Source organism: Odontomachus brunneus, unplaced genomic scaffold, assembly GCF_010583005.1.
Source record: "Odontomachus brunneus isolate Ranch 3 - 2012 unplaced genomic scaffold, Obru_v1 Obru_scaffold_022, whole genome shotgun sequence".
NCBI classification, from domain to species: Eukaryota; Metazoa; Arthropoda; class Insecta; order Hymenoptera; family Formicidae; genus Odontomachus; species Odontomachus brunneus.
This window is the reverse complement of record NW_022639472.1, coordinates 1,567,337-1,584,201: the sequence shown is the minus strand read 5'-3', so window position 1 is coordinate 1,584,201 and position 16,865 is coordinate 1,567,337. Positions and strand designations below refer to the sequence as shown.

General features: G+C 42.2%; 1 protein-coding gene across 1 annotated transcript in view; it reads right to left on the bottom strand.

Moving 5' to 3' along the window:
• Positions 1-5,062: 5,062 nt before the first annotated feature.
• The window catches only part of LOC116842182 (junctophilin-1-like), a 54,484-nt gene continuing 42,681 nt past the window's right edge, over positions 5,063-16,865 (bottom strand). Inside the window, exons 7-11 of the mRNA XM_032810987.1 lie at positions 16,606-16,686; positions 15,738-15,946; positions 15,506-15,643; positions 13,846-14,155; positions 5,063-11,259 (exon numbers count right to left, since the gene is read on the bottom strand). Of these exons, the coding sequence (XP_032666878.1) occupies positions 11,200-11,259; positions 13,846-14,155; positions 15,506-15,643; positions 15,738-15,946; positions 16,606-16,686 (798 nt within the window). The 3' untranslated portion in view covers positions 5,063-11,199. The remainder of the gene's footprint in view (positions 11,260-13,845; positions 14,156-15,505; positions 15,644-15,737; positions 15,947-16,605; positions 16,687-16,865) is intronic.

Below are 16,865 nucleotides of genomic sequence, written 5' to 3'. Positions count from 1 at the left end.
GTCTAAAAGTCCCGAGAGAGTCGGCGACTTTTCGCTTCGCCGAAGTGTCGCGAATTATTCCGGAGCTCAAGACGCTGCTCGCCCAGGAATTTCTCCTCTTCTTCGTATCTTTTTTTTTTAATACATTCGAGATATCGACATGTCGAGCGGAGTTCAACTCGAAACAATTTTTATCGCGGAGATAACCTGGCGCGGATGAAGTCGAAGCGCCAACTCGAGTTGCCTGACTCATAGGTTTGGCATGCGAATAAATCCGTCGAGCATTTCGAGGGTTTTCTCGCGCCAAGTGAGCCGCTCCGTGCCGCTTATTTGCAATTTCTTTGTTCGTCATCTCTCACGAATTGCGCAGCCGGCCCGCAATTCGACCAAGCAACTCTTGACTGACATGGCGCAACGCTTGATTAGCTTTGCTAATTGGAGCGCGATCGTCACATCTTCTTTCCATGCATGCTGCATTTTTAAGGAAATGTCGAAGTAGATGACGAACTCGAAAGATATCGATAAGGTGGAGGTAATCGTCATTGACGCGATCCTTTTCTTGTACATGTACTTTCATTAATGCCCGAACACACACATTTATTAGATCTAGAATTACTAAATACCTTGGACTATCCATATCCCTTTGTATATACGTATTCTTTACGTCGAGTATCCGAAGAATCGAGGACGAAAGTCCCCGAACAGGGGACAAAAGTATTCGAAAGTAACCGCGATAGTTTGGTAATTTGAAGTTTGTTTCGCACAAGATGATTTGATTAAGGTTGCCTAATTCAGAAGCTTAAGAATATCTGAGAAGTTTGCGGAAAGATTTATGAATGAAAATTATATTTATTATTAAAAACAGTATATCATACACTTGCTAGAAATATCATTCTAGCTAGCAACACATCGTTTAATTTTATCCACGATGTCACGATGGAGAATATTAATACAAAATTCCAAAAGCTCGAAAATTTATTTTGCTATTACCAATCTTTTCTATTTCTTAACTGTAATATTATTTCGATTTTTATGAAACTTCATAATGAAAAATATTTATGTTCTAAAAGGATAATTTTTTTTGTGGTTTTATACTCACCATTCCTCTAAGATAAATACTAAAATAATGCACATAAGCAACACATCTCTAGGGCCATATAGCCCCAATCTCTCTTAAGTATATCATACGTAATTATGCGTAACATATGAACGGACAAAGAAAACATGGACAAGAACATTAACTTAAAAGTATAAGTATCTCATATAAATGTGTGTTGCTTTGTTTCAGCATACTAGCAGAAAACATAACCACGCATATACAGAAATCTTCTCGCAAACTTTTCGCATACTTTTGAATATATTAACTTACGCGAAATAAACTTCCGATTGTCAAACTGTCACGACTTTCGTATATCACTTTCGATTCCTTGGACACTCTACTGTCACGATAAATGCTTGTATAGAAAGAATCCACGGCTAATTTAAAATATCTAAAAAAATTCTAGATTTAATACACGTGTGTGCGTGTGTGTGTGTGTGTGTGTGTGTCGGGCATTAATGGAGCCGCGTGTACATATAAATCTTATATAAATGTGTTCTGCTTTGTTTCAGCATGCTAGTAAAAAACAACCACGCATATACAGAAATCTTCTCGCAAACTTTTCGCATAGTTTTGAGTTTCCATTCAGTTATAAAGAGACAGTAATGTTTCTTGAAATTTTCGTTGGCGGAGCAAACACACATGCGGTACGTATAAGCTGCAAAACTTTCGTGTCAAGTAAATATTCGCGCCAACTGACATCTCGAAATGTAAATTTCAAAATTTTGTCTCGTTTTCGTCATATGTTGAGCAAAGCTCCAATTCATTATTGCACGTACTTTCAATGTGTAAAAGCATTCGCAATTCTATGCAACGTGATACGATACGTAAACTTTACAGAAAAAAGTCAGTATCTTGTTGATAAAGTTTTCAAAGAGTGTGTGGTATCCCCTTAATCTGATTTAATCGATACATCACGCGACTGCCGTGCTATGTCACTTCGTTGAGCGATTATTGTATTTACTTCGCGAGCGACGCGCGCGCGTGGATTTTGTTTTGTGGAAATTACGTTTCCAGAACGGGATCATGTGAATTAATCATAAAAGAATTAATCATGAAAAGATAAATATTAACACTGGAATTTCCATAATCTCGTTTATATACGCAAATACAATCGATCTTCATTTCTTATCCTTCTATTGCCTCTTATTTTTGTATCGTCTATGACTCCCGTTTGAATATTGCGCATGTATGCGATGAACTTTTGGACATTAACATCTCATTAGAGACACGAGGCTAACATACTTTGACAGCCATTAGTCGCGCCTTTCGTAATCGATTCCTACTCTCTTACTCCTTCCAATTTCCAGACAGTTTATTAGTCTTGGAAATCATGAACGCCTGCTCTCTAAATTTCTTGGAATGAAATCTCATTCAAAACGAGTGAAAAGTGGCAGTATATCACTCGAAACGACAATGAGAATAGTGCCACTCGAAAGCATAGAATAAGAAAGAATAGAACGTTCAATTGAAGACCAGAGTGGATTCCACGTGAGCGAATCGATCGAATATGTTCCTTTGACGACTAAGGAACACATCGGATTCTCTTCAATTTCTATATAAAACATAAAAAATATAGAATATAGAAAACATTCGTTCAAGTCAGAGTCAAAGTGAAGAATTCATTCCTTAAGAGTGAAAAATAACTCGAATTCAAGTGACTCGGTTGTCACTCTGTTTTTCGAGTGAAATTTCACTGCAAGAAATTTAGAGAGTACTAACTGTACTGCAAGAAAGACACAACGGTGAGCTAAAACAACGAGAAGTTTGGTTTACGCGATTTTCTTTAATCTGTTCTCAATAACAGCTTATACATCGTATACATAAATACATTCAGTACATCGAATTAACGTCTGCAATGTCGTTGTCTTTATCTCTTTTTTCTTTTTTTTTTTTTGCGAACGGAAATGGGTACAATTTCTACATTAAAATCAACGTTCCTCTCCTGCGGGAGTGTAATCTGAGAATTTATCGAGTATGTACACATCGTCTATATTCACGATTTTGTTCCTACACCTATGCGACTACGTACTCACAAAGGAATTGTACAACGCACGCTAAGTGTCAAGTAAAAACACGATTATTCGACTCGTCGGGACCTACGTGTGTGGGAAAGCTTTCTCGTAACGATAAAAAAAAACGACTTTTCTCGCAAGGTTGGCATTCGATCGTGCGGAGTTAAGAAAAGTACTATTTTCGTGTTTCAACGTTTCTTTTGGGGACTAAATGTCACTTCTTTCGTACTTATTCCGTTCTCCTTTTTCTCTTATTTTCCGAACAATCAAATTGTTGCTGGTCGAGGTTCATCTTAAGCGAGTGACTTGAACACATGGGTAGATTAACGACTTAGGTTAAAATTCAACCGTTTGGAAATGTTGCATCTCTGAAGTTGCGATACGCGCGAATAAAACTTGATCTACGATGTGCTCTTTGTTTCCTGCTTCTTTCTCTTTATCTCTTTCTGACTCAAACCTTAAGCTTCAAGCCAGAAGAAAACAGGCAACAAGAACAGGAAGCAAAGAGTACATTGTAGATTAAGCTTGAGGCAGGATTCACACCTTGACAGGGAGAAGCAGGAAACAGAATGCAGAAGTCAGTCAAAATTCGCTCTTTGGTAGCAAAACAAAAACTGTCGACTACCACTTGACCATCAGCGTGAGTTCTAGTTGGTTTCTGCCTTTTTGCTTCCTACTTTTGTGCAAAATGTGACTTCTCCTTAAATATTCCTCTCTCTCGCGGCACACACTCTCTCCCTCTCCCACCTCCCTTTCTCTCCGCCCATAACTGTCATCGTTCTCGAAACTACGATTTATGACTTAAGGTGTTAACATACATACATTAAAAATCGTTAAATCGGCCCTGTACGAAAATATAGTGTGAGTACTCTTTTATAGTTTAATTAATTCTCGAATTAGAGAGAGCGTCTCTCGTCGCATTTGTTCACGCGATTTTTCTTCGCACGATTTTTATCGCTTAGAGCCCGCTCTCGCGCTTGTGTGTAGACCGTTTAACAAGAATTAGGCTCGCGTAGGCTCGTTGCAGGTATCGTCGGCAAGTTCCATCTCTCGCTACTCTTATTCCTATTATCGTACCTCATATATAACCTCATTATATTATCTGCACTGTCACAATAGTCTGAATATTAGCCTTACTTACACGGAATGTACACGGTAATCGTAATCTGGACGTTTGTCGCGTGTACACTCTTAAGCATGTATCGTCAAATATTGACGGCACGCGTTGAAATAAAAACCCTACGTAATTACGTAAGTAAAAACAGAAGAAAAGATAGCACCGCCAAATTAGGAGGTCTTCAATTGCGCGGTACAAAAATGTACTATAGATTTTGGACCATCCCAAACAACCAGCAACTGTCCGGTTACCATCCACGTCCCGACCGCGTTAAGGTGTCGCTTAATCTGCTGATCGAGCGGTATGCGGTGCTAACAATCCCGACGATGTTCTGACGACTTATGCTTATATAATGCATCCTTATATGGCGATCTCCCGCTACTGTGTTGACGGTATATTTGTAACGCTCGGTATATCGTTTCTACATCAGAGATATGTAGCAGAAAGCTTTGTACCTCCTAAACAAAAGCATCACGAATTGTACCTCCAATCGAATCACCATGTGTATTATTATCTCGTGCATCCCATACTATGTACTGGGAAAAGTACCTCCTATCAGCGAGTAACTCGAAAGTCGTTTCCATTTGCAAATCAGTACCTCGAATTTGGCGGTACATGTTTAAGAGTGTGTAAAGAATAGACGGCACATACAAATGTATTTAACACAGGCGGTAGTAAAATCCACGTTGCCAATTCTCTCCTCCCTCCCTCCCTTTCTCTTCCTCCCCCTCTCCCCCTCACCCCTGTGCAATGTAAACTTTCGTTCTCTCGGCGCGTGTGTCTCTTTCCTCGTGTTAACTGCGGCGTGGGCGGCAAATTATTCTACGCGACGGCTCGTACGTGTATGTGTGTGTGTGCGCGACGAGAGTGTAGGACAGGTAACTACATAATATATAGCGCGCACAAATTACACACTATCGAACTGGCCACGACGACGACGACTAAGTATCCTAGTGTTAATTAGGATCCTGCACGCTTAAGGCTCACTTCGTATCGAACGTCTCTCCTGGCGATTACTTTCAATCTTAACGAGTATCCTCCGCGTCGCGTGGCATCGCGATACATAGGACTCAGATCCGTCAAATCCGTACAAGAGCATGCGTCGAGAAAAGAAGGAACAACGTCTCCGACCAGAGAATAGGAAAAAGAAGCGGCGTGGAGGTGGTGGAGATTATCAAGAGAGCACGTCGCAAAAGACTCGTCCGAACGCTTGCGAGCTCTCGGCACGTACTGATAAGTGCCTCCGTTAACAGCGACAATAAGCAATCTGTAAGTCGCAGTTGTCGATCACCCGGCCACGTCGGCCGGGAGCTCGAACGCAGAAGGGCGAGACTCTGGACTAGCGATATCTCTAAGAAAGTCTACGGAGATCGAGCGGCGTCGATCGATTCTAAAGTAATCTAGGAGAGGTGACTAGCGACAACGGGTAGTTTGGAAGTAGGGTCGAAAGAGGCTTGAGATATGATTAAAGAGGGTTAAAATAGAGAGAATCGAAGAGCAAAAACTGGTCCCCGCCTCCACGCCGCGCGTTAAGCTTACCTTCCGAGGGTCCGTTAATTAGTGCGATCTTAATGGGCGCTGCTTCTTAACTCGGTTGTCTCAGTGCGCGCGTTCGTCTCGCGTGTGTGCGTGTGGGTGTGAGTGTACGCGCGCGCGTGCGTGTGTGTGTATGTACGCATGCAATTAACGTAAGTCGGTCGTTCTCGCAGGAAACGGAATGTAATGTAAGAGAAGCAGCGAGCCGGGGATTCACTCCTTAGTTTTAGTGTACAAAACGGAGGAGCCAATTCGCGTGTCGCTTCACCTCGGCGTACTTAGCCGCTATTCAGAGTGCGCGGGTATCTACACGCACACGCACACGCACGCAACATATACATATATCGTACATATACACAGATGTGTCCGTTTATACTTGTAAATATAGTCGCGCTCGCGCGCATCTCCGCTACTTAGAATCTGTCTCGTTTTAACTACGATAACGTGTCGAAAAGCCCGAAGGAAAAAGAAAAAGAAAGAAAGAAAGACTAGTCGGGGAAAAGCTGTCAGTCGCTTTTTCTCCTGCGGAAAAGCAATGCACTACGTGCATTGTTTGTAGCGTTTATTGTTCGTTGACTGGTCCGTCGGGGTGATCTCGTATCATTTCCCAACGAGTGCTCGTAGATCGCGTTTCTGGTTGGTACAACGTGGACAACGTGAGTCCGCTGCCATCTCGACAGCTTCGCGCAAACGTGCGTTGCGAAATCCATGAAATTGCTCTCGCGTGTAATTCCCGTTTCGCAATAGCGATATTCGCCGCGACGGCGATCAGCTCTCCATCTCGACCAAGACGAGACGCGATCTAGGATATCTCGAGATCGTTAAAGACTCCGTGCCGCTTCTCCTCCGCTCTACGTCCCGATCGTTGCTCATTTAATCCTGGAATGAAATCGCGCTCCTTATCTCGTGGCCGGCGATATCTCCGTCGCGATGAATTCAGCAAAATTCCCGCTGCTTCCCGCACTTCGGGGAACGTCTTGCGCAACCAAACAGTGCTCGCACATTAATCACACGCCATCGCCAAATCAAATCTGACGGCAATTAACGGGCCATTCCAAGATTAATGTCGATAATCAGTGACACCGGATCGTTCGCACGAGTGTATCGGACGAATCGGAAAGTTGCGGCGGTCTTCCGCTGTGAAGATTAATTAGTTCGTTTAATTATATCGGCTCAATGATTACACGGTTCTTCGATTAAAATAAACAAAAATACGTAACAATGGACGACAAATTACCGGCCTAATGAACATGTATTTGTAGTATAGTATAAGAGAAATCGGGGCTAGATGTCCCATATTTCAGAATTTCAGAGTAACAATTGCTCATGCCCATTTCTACCAACAACTATTAATCTTTAATTTGAGAGAGATTAAACTCTGTTCAAAGATTTAAAAACTTGGGTTAAGGTGACTGACATTAGTATAAGCATCTATTAGATAACTACTTGTTGTGACTGACTGTGCAAACCACCATAGAAGCAGCCTTGCTGAGCTAACATGAGCTTGATAAAAGTGGTCTGAAATCAGTTTGTTTCTATTTTTTAATAATACTTTTTTATAGTATTATTCTGATTTTAGTGAAATTCAGGGAAAAATATCTATGTTCTGAAAGGACTTTCGCGATTTTGTGTATATATCTACTGTTCCTCTCAAGATAGCTATTAAAAAAACATATGAGCAACATACTCCTGCAACCATTTAGACCCGATCTCCCTATCTCCCGATCTGTACACGTGAATACAGATTACAAGTCAGAAAGTTTCAGTCATTATTGTAGTCATCTTTGGACAAATTTATTTATTTATTTATTTATTCGACCAAATGATTTTTCACGATTCTCTTGACGATCCTCTTTCAACGTTTTGATGGTGAACGCACGTAAAAACGTGCTCGTAAAAGTCGATTGGTTTGTCGGAGAACAAAGAAAAACGTGGTTTCTTTTCGCTTAGCACACGTGAAACTTCAGACTGTACAGCCTCGAAAAAATGGTTATACGCGTTCTCATACGCTGTGTTCATTGCTTCGGCTCTCTACCATATCGAAATTCATGGATTTGCGTCAAGCGAATTGCGGATTACGTTGTTATCCACTTCCGTAAACCTTCCCGAGCGTGATATGTGCTTCGTTAAAATTTATTCAATCGTTTTTCACGCGTCTGAATGGATTTACAGCATGTTTTCCATAAATCTCGCAAATGTCTTCTTACTTTTCACGATGGTTGTAGCTCTCACAATACTCCATATATCGTCAGAAAGCGAAAACGAGATTTTTTCGTCTTATTTCTATAATTTTATTTCGTCTGAACTATTCTTTAAAAGCAAGCTTTGTCAAAGCAATACAACTAATACCAAAAAGATAACAAAAAATCTGATCTTTCCAATGCTACACAAGGGTTTTGTGAAATACTTGGACAAACTTCTGAGGCGTATTCCTCTCGTCAAAATAAAGATAAAAGTTTATATAAACCCATAATCAAGTATAAGTGGTTGCAAAGTTATAGTAAGACAAAGTTTATGTTAACGTTATTATTAAATAATCGCAAGTAAACAATTAAATCCCAATAATCGAGACGGGCGGTATGTTCAGAATGCGGTTTATGCATAATGAAACACCATCACATTTTAATCGTTAAGTGAAAAGTGTGGTCAATAATAATTATCCAGATAGATCGATTGGCAGAGGAGGATTAGTCGCATATGGCTTCCACGTTTCTCAAACTTAAATCCGCTGGATTTATAGGGACATTTAAAGCATTCAAGCTCGTATTAATAATCGTTACTTGAAACTTGTCCTACGTGAAATACTCAAATCTGAATTTAGAGTTGAATGAGAGGGTTTTATTTGAATTAAAAAGTACATGTGGTATTATATTTGCGATCATGATTTAACTAAAAATTTAGGTCTAACTCTAAATTAAAATCTGAGTGTCTTATTTGAGGCAAATTTCAGGTAATTACTATTAATACTTTACATTTTACACTTAGTGTATCTAAGAGATGCTTCGCCAACGTATTATCAATATTTGTGAGGCTGTACGAAATCATCCGTGAACCTTTGAAATGCTTCGGCAATGTTTAACTCTACCGTGTCAATACTTGTCTTTTATCAAATGGCGGCCATTTTGAGCATTTGTAACAATTTAAATGTTTATTTATAATTATACAATACACTAAAAGAAACCCTTCGATAAAAAATTAACAAACAAATATATTTCCGATAAATACCGATGAATTTTTGTATCCAATCAGAAAATATCCGATGAAAAATATCGATTTATAATTTTTTGATTGGTTTATCTGATGAAATGTCATCATGATCGGAAGTAATTAAATTTAATTGGATATCCTGATTAGATATAAACATTCATTGGTCTTCTGATTGAATGGTTAATTTTTTTATCGAATAATTTCTTTTAGTGCAATAACGTTAACGTAAACATTTGCTTTGCTATAACTTCGCAATCACTCACACTTGATTATAGGTTTATATAAATTTCTTCCTTTATTTTGATGAGAGGAATATACTCTAGAAGTTTATCCAAGTATTTAGCGAACACCCTGTGCAATGCATTGACATTTGAAACATCACACGGTAGCACTCGTGATGGCAAATCTCTATCAAAATCCCGACTGCGCGACTTTTTGACTCGTCCAATATAACGATCCGTGTCGCTCGCGGAGTCTCTCTCTCTATAGAAAAATAAGTTTATTCTCCAGAAGTACGCATTGCTCGTCTCGACCGCGACTTCTTTTCTCTCGTCGAGAGTTCTTATTGTTCGACGACGCGGCGAGAGTTAGCGACTAATAGCGATCTACCAGGTACAAGTATCTCTTCCATTAAGCGTCTTGTTACATTGCAACGATGGCTGCTGCGGAACGAAGCACTTAACAAACGACTAGTGGCTGCATTCCGGAGAAAGAAACGCTTAGCAACCGACTGACGATCAGTAGTGGATCTAATTGGCGTTTGTATCTTTAGATCTTGGCAGGATCCGGAAGCGTGCAGCAAAATCAGATCCTTCAATCACTTACCCGTTGGGCTTACCGAGCGTTTCATTCTGCCGCAAAGCAAGCAGTGCTCACGAGTCTAATTTGTGCATACTCTGAGATCTATCCGAGATACAAACGTACACACATTGAGAAAAAAAAGTAATTGACAAAATCGGCGGTCATCCGCCTAAAGAAACATTATATTTATTGAACAACTTATTGCAACAATAAATTGCGTTGATATAGTTACTGACCAAATCGCCATCATTGAATCAGTTAATATAACACATCACAGCAACTATATAATTCGTTTAATCGGCTAAACGTTTGCTTGAACGAATTCTCTTCGTTCAAGCAGAGCCTCATTAACCCACTTCTTTTCTCAGTGCACCAATCAGACCAAACCACTGAGTTACTAGTCGCTTGCCGAGCTCCTCGTGTACACCACTGAATCTCCGCGAAATGACCGTTATTGGGACATCTCCGCGGCTCTTTTTAACACTAAGATGCCCGGGAACTACAGCCGCCTTCGGACGCCCGAAAGAATCATTTCGATTCCTCGTGATTCTAACATCTTGAAACTCTCTCTGTCCCATATCAATAATCCATATCAATAACTTGTGTGAACATTTTAAGAATATAATTAAAAGTTACAAGATACTGCTTTCCCTGGATCACGCGAGACGGGAATAGCGACAACAAGAGGACCTCAAAGGAGTCGGAATGACTTCATCGGGCATTCTAATGTTAAGGCTTCGCTTCGGAAACCTGGCTCATCGTACTGGTTGCATCGTGCACCGAGCCAAACGCGCGCAAATTGCAAACGAGTCGATTCCGCGCGCGTGCGCCCGCATCAACACACAGCTGCATCAGTAACCATAATTAACCATTCGACCGCGCATCCGTCGCCGCGTGCGTTCCCGGTTAAGGCGACATCGGACGTTGCGGAGGGCTCGTAAATACGTAGAAAAATATCGTCGATCCTCACGAGGGACGCGCCGGATCCCGGCGAGACACGTGCTGTCTCGAAGCATCTTCGTTATCGGAACTTAATTTCGGGGCTTTTCCGACCTGTCTTTCGACAGGTGAACTCTGTCGAAGGGCGGAAGCGGCGAGAGCGGGATCGCGCCGCAATTAGGTTTGTTTTGTTTAACTGAACTGCCTAAACCGGTGCGGAGAGACTGGCGCAATAAGTCACAGCGAAGCAAAATATATTTGTTCCGCTCTAACCCGTTGCACCAGAGTTCAGGAAGTGTGCACTAGGTCAGGAAGTTCCTCGAAAAAGAACAGACCTATTATCAGCCGACTCGGCTCGAAACACGGCGCGCCGCGACGCGAACGAGCCTCTCGGAAGCTGCGCCTCCTTGCTAACCGCTATAAATGTATCTATATATATATATAGTATATATGTCTCTCTTTTACATCTCGCACATCTCTTTGTATACATATTTATATACTTATACTCATAGGGTTGCGCGGCCCTTTGACGTTGCGGCGAAGGCGGGGACCGTCCGGCCTGCGTCCTGGGATGGCATGCACAGAACACAGCACAAAACGCCACACAGTTACACAGACAGACAAATCGAGACAAAGAAAGAAAAATATATACAGAGATAAATATAGATAAGGTAGGCTAGATAAAAAATAGACAAGAAAGAGAGAGAGAAAGAGAGGCGAATGGTGAGAAAAATTCGAACGAGAGAAAATGGAGAGTAAATGAGGGTGAGAGAGAGAGAGAGAGAGAGAGAGAGAGAGAGAGAGAGAGGAGGAGAGGTCGGTGCGTCGAGAACGCAGGCGAGGTGCAAGAAATATATCTCAAGTAAAAGATGTAGAGAAAAAACACGGGCGAGGTGATTGTTACTCGAGGTAGTTGCGAGGGCGATTTCGGCACGTCGCTTGTCCGTTATCGGCAGCAGAGCGAACGGAACCGACGCGAACTGACGTTTCGGCATGATTTCGAGAGTCACCGCGTTTAATCATGCTACACGAATAATCGGCCATATCATTATTCATAATAATGCCGCGGTTAATTATTCATGATCTCCGGCGATTATACGTAATCGCCCGTTTACCCAAATGCCCGTGAACAATATCGATACAAAAAAGAAAAAAAAAATAAAAAGAGGGCGAGTTTGACCTTCGACTGAAATATCGCGAGAGAGAGAAAAAAAGAGTCGCACGCGATAACCGCGTATGGCGACGTCATTCCGTTTCAATTTCGTGCGTAAAACCCGTCGCCGTGTGTTCGCGTTCGTGTCTGCTGCGAGAGGAATAAATTCGCTCGTGATCGTTCGACGTGTACGTGAGTAATCCTCGCGGGAATAATCGGAAAGTAGTCGTAACGTCGAACGATTGTTATCTTGTTTAACGCGCAACGACTGTCCGAAGTTATTTCCGATGTCGGTCCTGGAAAGACGCCTCGTCCCGATTCTTGGCAGGTGCCCCCGCCCGAAGAGTAAATCGCTTCGCCGAATCGCATTATTTTTCGCCGATTCGATTCCGCGATTCACCGTAAATCGGCCGAGAGAATACACTCCGCGGGGGCGGAGCTCAAGAATCGTTTGAAAGAAGGAACATCGCGCGAACATTGCGATTCCGGCTGGATAAACAAGCGAGAGAGGTCTCGAAAAGGAAGCCGTGATTTTCTTTGTCAAAGAATGCGACGCGCGCGCCCACGCTACTTAAATAAAATGAGTAACAACATTCTCTTGCTTCGGATAAATATAACTCCGGCGGGGAAGGACTGACGTCAATACGCGGAATGTCAAAATCCCCCGCCGGCCTTTTGTGAAGAATGCTATTTATCCCGTACGGATAATCAACATATTTATGAAGCTGCCGAAACGAATGTGACAAAATCGCACGATTTCAAGAAACGAGGTCTCGATGGATATCCGCAGAACGATCGGGTGCACTCGATTACTAAACGGTGGCCACGTATATTCTCGAATGAAGTTGCAGCGCGCTCCTGGTTGTCACTAATTAAGAAACACTGCTGACGCGATCGCGCTGTTATCAGTTATGACAGAAATGGAAGTATAAAGTGTAAAAAGAAATTTAATTAATATAATATTCAAATATTATAATATCCTCTCATAGTTTAGGGTTGGAATTAGATACTCTATATTTTAGAATTTCAAAGTTACAACTTGTCAGGCAATTAATTGTTGTGATTGACCGTATAAACATGATTGAGGCAATCTTCTTCTATGTATTAATGCTCGTCACGACTTTGTTAACCGTACGTTTTGTAATTATCAAAATATAGCAGCAACATAATTATTTTACCTTGATACCGAGATAAGTTGCTTAGTAGCGCAGAAAAAACCACGTATAAAATATATATTTTGATTAGTAGAAATCTCCATAGTCCTCCTACCGGCCCTTAAATATGGACCAACTCGTCGTTGTACTTTCAATTATTTTATGAAGAAAAATTGCAGAAACAATATATCATACACTTGTAAGAAATTCCATTGCAGCTAATAACACATCACTTAATTTTATTCAATCACAATGAAGAATATTAATAGAAAATTTCGAAAGGCTCGAAAATTTCCCTTGCTATTACCAGATCAGATTTTTCTATTTCTTAACTGTAATATTATTGCAATTTTAATAAAACTCAGAGAAAAATATTTATTCTAAAAAGACTGTTTCGCGATCCATTATTCCTCTCAAGATAAATACTAACAAAAAAAGCATATCCTTGTAACATATCCTTGTAGCTATATAACCCCGGTCTCCCCTAAATTACGAACATATGGACTTTGAAGGTTTGAATACGTCTCTTTATTAACTAAATTTCAGTGACGCGAAAGCGTCAGAAGTACCTCTGAATTGTGACAATCAGAAGCGCTGCACAACTTCATACGGAAAAATGTGTGGCCACCGTTTTCAGCAGCCGAGCGTACACATGCGCGCGACTCCTTCTTCGAGGCGAATGACGCAAGTGCCAGGACGTCGTCGGTACGTGTAGCGAATATATGGGTGCACTTTGGTGTGCACGCGGCGCGTATCACACGCACGTAAGTATTACACGTATGCGTATGATGCACATACGTATAACACGTGGCGAAGAAAGCAAACGTGAGAAAGCAAGGACTCACCTTCGGCATGACACCTCCGCCACCTCCACCGCCACCGCCACCGCCACCGCCGCCTCCACCGCCTCCACCGCCACCACCACCGCCGCCGCCGCCGGGCGGCCCGCGAGACTGAGCCACATAGAGGCTTTCGGTGCGCTTAGGCTGTCCAGGACTCGGCAGGATGTCCTGCCCAAGGCCTCGGTTCTTTAAAAGGGCTCCTTCGAATTGGCTAGGTGTTGGCGCCGTGTACGTAGGCGTCGCGGCGCCGCTGCCTACCACGGAGCCGTTCAGCGGCGTTGCCGCTCGGATCGCACTCGGAGCTCTCGTCGACCTGTCAATCGCACAAAACGGCCGTTCACGGGAAATGGAACGAGTCGACGCGAATTCAGTGGATTCCCCATGTGAAGTAACTAGATATGTATTATAGAGATGTTAATTTTTCCCTTTATCTCGCGACGTTGAATCTCTTGAGTCATACAATGGAAGAAATACTAAAGAATGCGGCCAAACTCAGCCCCATTTTGCGGCATTCGTAATCTTAAGTTACTTTTTGTAAAATTGTAGCTATTCATGAGTAGATTAAAGATACATAAGTATCAAAGGGAATGCGCCTCACTATTCGGGAGAAAATGGCCTAAGAAGATATGTATTCTATTAAAATAAATAATATCGTTAGGACCTTTACAGAGAGGAAATGTAGGAAATGCAAGAAATGGGATGAGAATCTTTATTCATAAAATAATACGGATGGTAAATGCTAATAATATTGATTAGAATGACTCTTTTATCAAGCTTTGATTAATTTAATCGTCGATTGATTCCGTTGTAACTAGCAGAAGTGGCCAGTAGCTGTTTGCTGGTCATAACAGAATTAGTTGACAATTAAGTCTGAGCTTAGTAAAAATCACTCTTAGTACGTCTGCAGCCGACTTATTATCAACATTATGAATACCAACATTTATTGCACAGGTGAAGAAACTGCAACACACCTTATCAATATTCTAATAAAATGCATATATCCCTCACCAGAAGCGCATATGTTAGTTTCGAAAATTTTTTTGGGCCATTTTTCTCAGATAATGAGGCCTATCGACTTGATACTTATATATCTTTAATCTATTTATCACACAATGGCTACAGTTTTATCAAAAGTAAAAGATTTTGAATATCATAAAATGGGGTTGAAAGCTTACGAAAACTTGGTCGCTCGTATGTAAAAACGCAATGATAATATTGGGCAATGCGCGATGCAAACCGTGCAAAGATATACAGGGAAAAAATATTGATTAATAACGATCCTGTCTTTCGTATCTTCCTGTTCCCTTCCAATTTATCAGTTCTACACAGTTTTATAAAAATTGGTTTCACGTGGCAATGAACGAAAACGTTTTGATTGAGGGAAATAGAATTTTTGGTTCTTGAACTATTCTTTATACAATATCAAATATTCAGAATCAGAAATTCTGTCTCTTCTAACCAAGACGCGTTTGGCGCATCCGTTTTCACGTTAATTTAATCAAACTTTGTTTTGCGCGCAAAACTGACGAATTGGAAGGAAATCAGGAGACGCGAGGGAAACAGAATCGCGACAGATACGGCATGATATACTCCCGTGGGCAATGAATTAATTCTTCGCGAAAATGTACGGATATACCTCCCACGCGCGCCACGTATCACTCACCTGTCGAGCATGTCCGTGGGTGGATTCGGTATGATTCTGTCGACGGACGGCTGTCTCGATCCGGTCAGTCGGGAATGCGCTCTCGCGTAACGATCCACGGAACTGTCGCGACTAGGTGGCCTCTTGTAATGATCCAGCCTGCGAAGCGTAACATAACGATCATTCGACTTGTCAACGTGACAAGGTGCGATTTGGCGTGGCGTTTGCGCAAAAGAAGGAAATACGTCGGGACCTGTCGTTCAACGTTTGGCCGATAGCGCCGGGTCGATCCTGAGGACTCAGCACTCGGCTGTTCCTTCGTAAGCTCGTAGAACTCGGCGGTCTCGTTCCGTCCACGATCATACCGTCAGGCTGATATTGCTGCGACGGTTGCTGCGTGTACATCGGCTGCGAATTGTACTGATTCGTCTGGCCGGGCCCGTACTGGTTCGGGACTGCCGTCTGAAATCGATTTCACGTTGCTCTAGCAACTGCGAATTGACCCTGCGAGTCGCGAGAACAAATACACGGCCGGTCGCGGCTCCTCCGTCAGCCGAATCTGTATTTCTTCGTTTCTGCCTTGAGCTACAACTACAGTAACTAGAGACTACTAGTAGTCTACTGCTAGTAACTAGAGACTACTAGTAACTAGTACTACTGTAGTTAGCAGAAACTACCGTGTGTACTCGGCGTTATCTAACTCTCAGCAGCTAACGGAATCGGATTAGCGAAAGATACAGATTGTCGAGGAATCCTGTATTTGTTCTGTGATGCACGTCGTTAGGGACTACCAAAATTCTGCAGGCTCATCGGGCTATAACACGGGTGCAACCGCTCGTAATCGTGGCTCGTTGACAAAAAAGACGGTGGTGAGGTCTATTGGATCGTCGCATCCAACGATACTGAGTTATATGGAAGTGCACGTGGTGTTCCAACTCAAGATACATGTGCGCCACTCGAAATGACGTGGAGATGAGAAAAGAAACTCGGTTATCGAGGTTTAACGATTGATCATTAGTAAGTGATCGCTGATGCTGATTAAGCGCGGAGTGTTACTATTCGAGCAAGGCGAAACCAAACTCGCACGGGGGGAGAGGGAAGACTCGCTGGGGGTTGCTTACACCGTAAAGCTGCGCTCCAAATTGATTCATTTGGGCGAATGTCATTGGATCGTACGTAACTGGCGGTTGCGGACTCAAGATCTAGAAAGAAACAGAGAGAGACACGGCATTGGCAAATGGGGCAGAGGCAAGCACGATAGATCGATCGACGATAAACGAGTGATAAACGTGACGCGACAAACAGCTGCTGTACGCGCTAACTGCTGGCGACAGGAGAAACGAGCAACGTGCGAGAGAGAAAGAGAGAGAGAGAGAGAGAG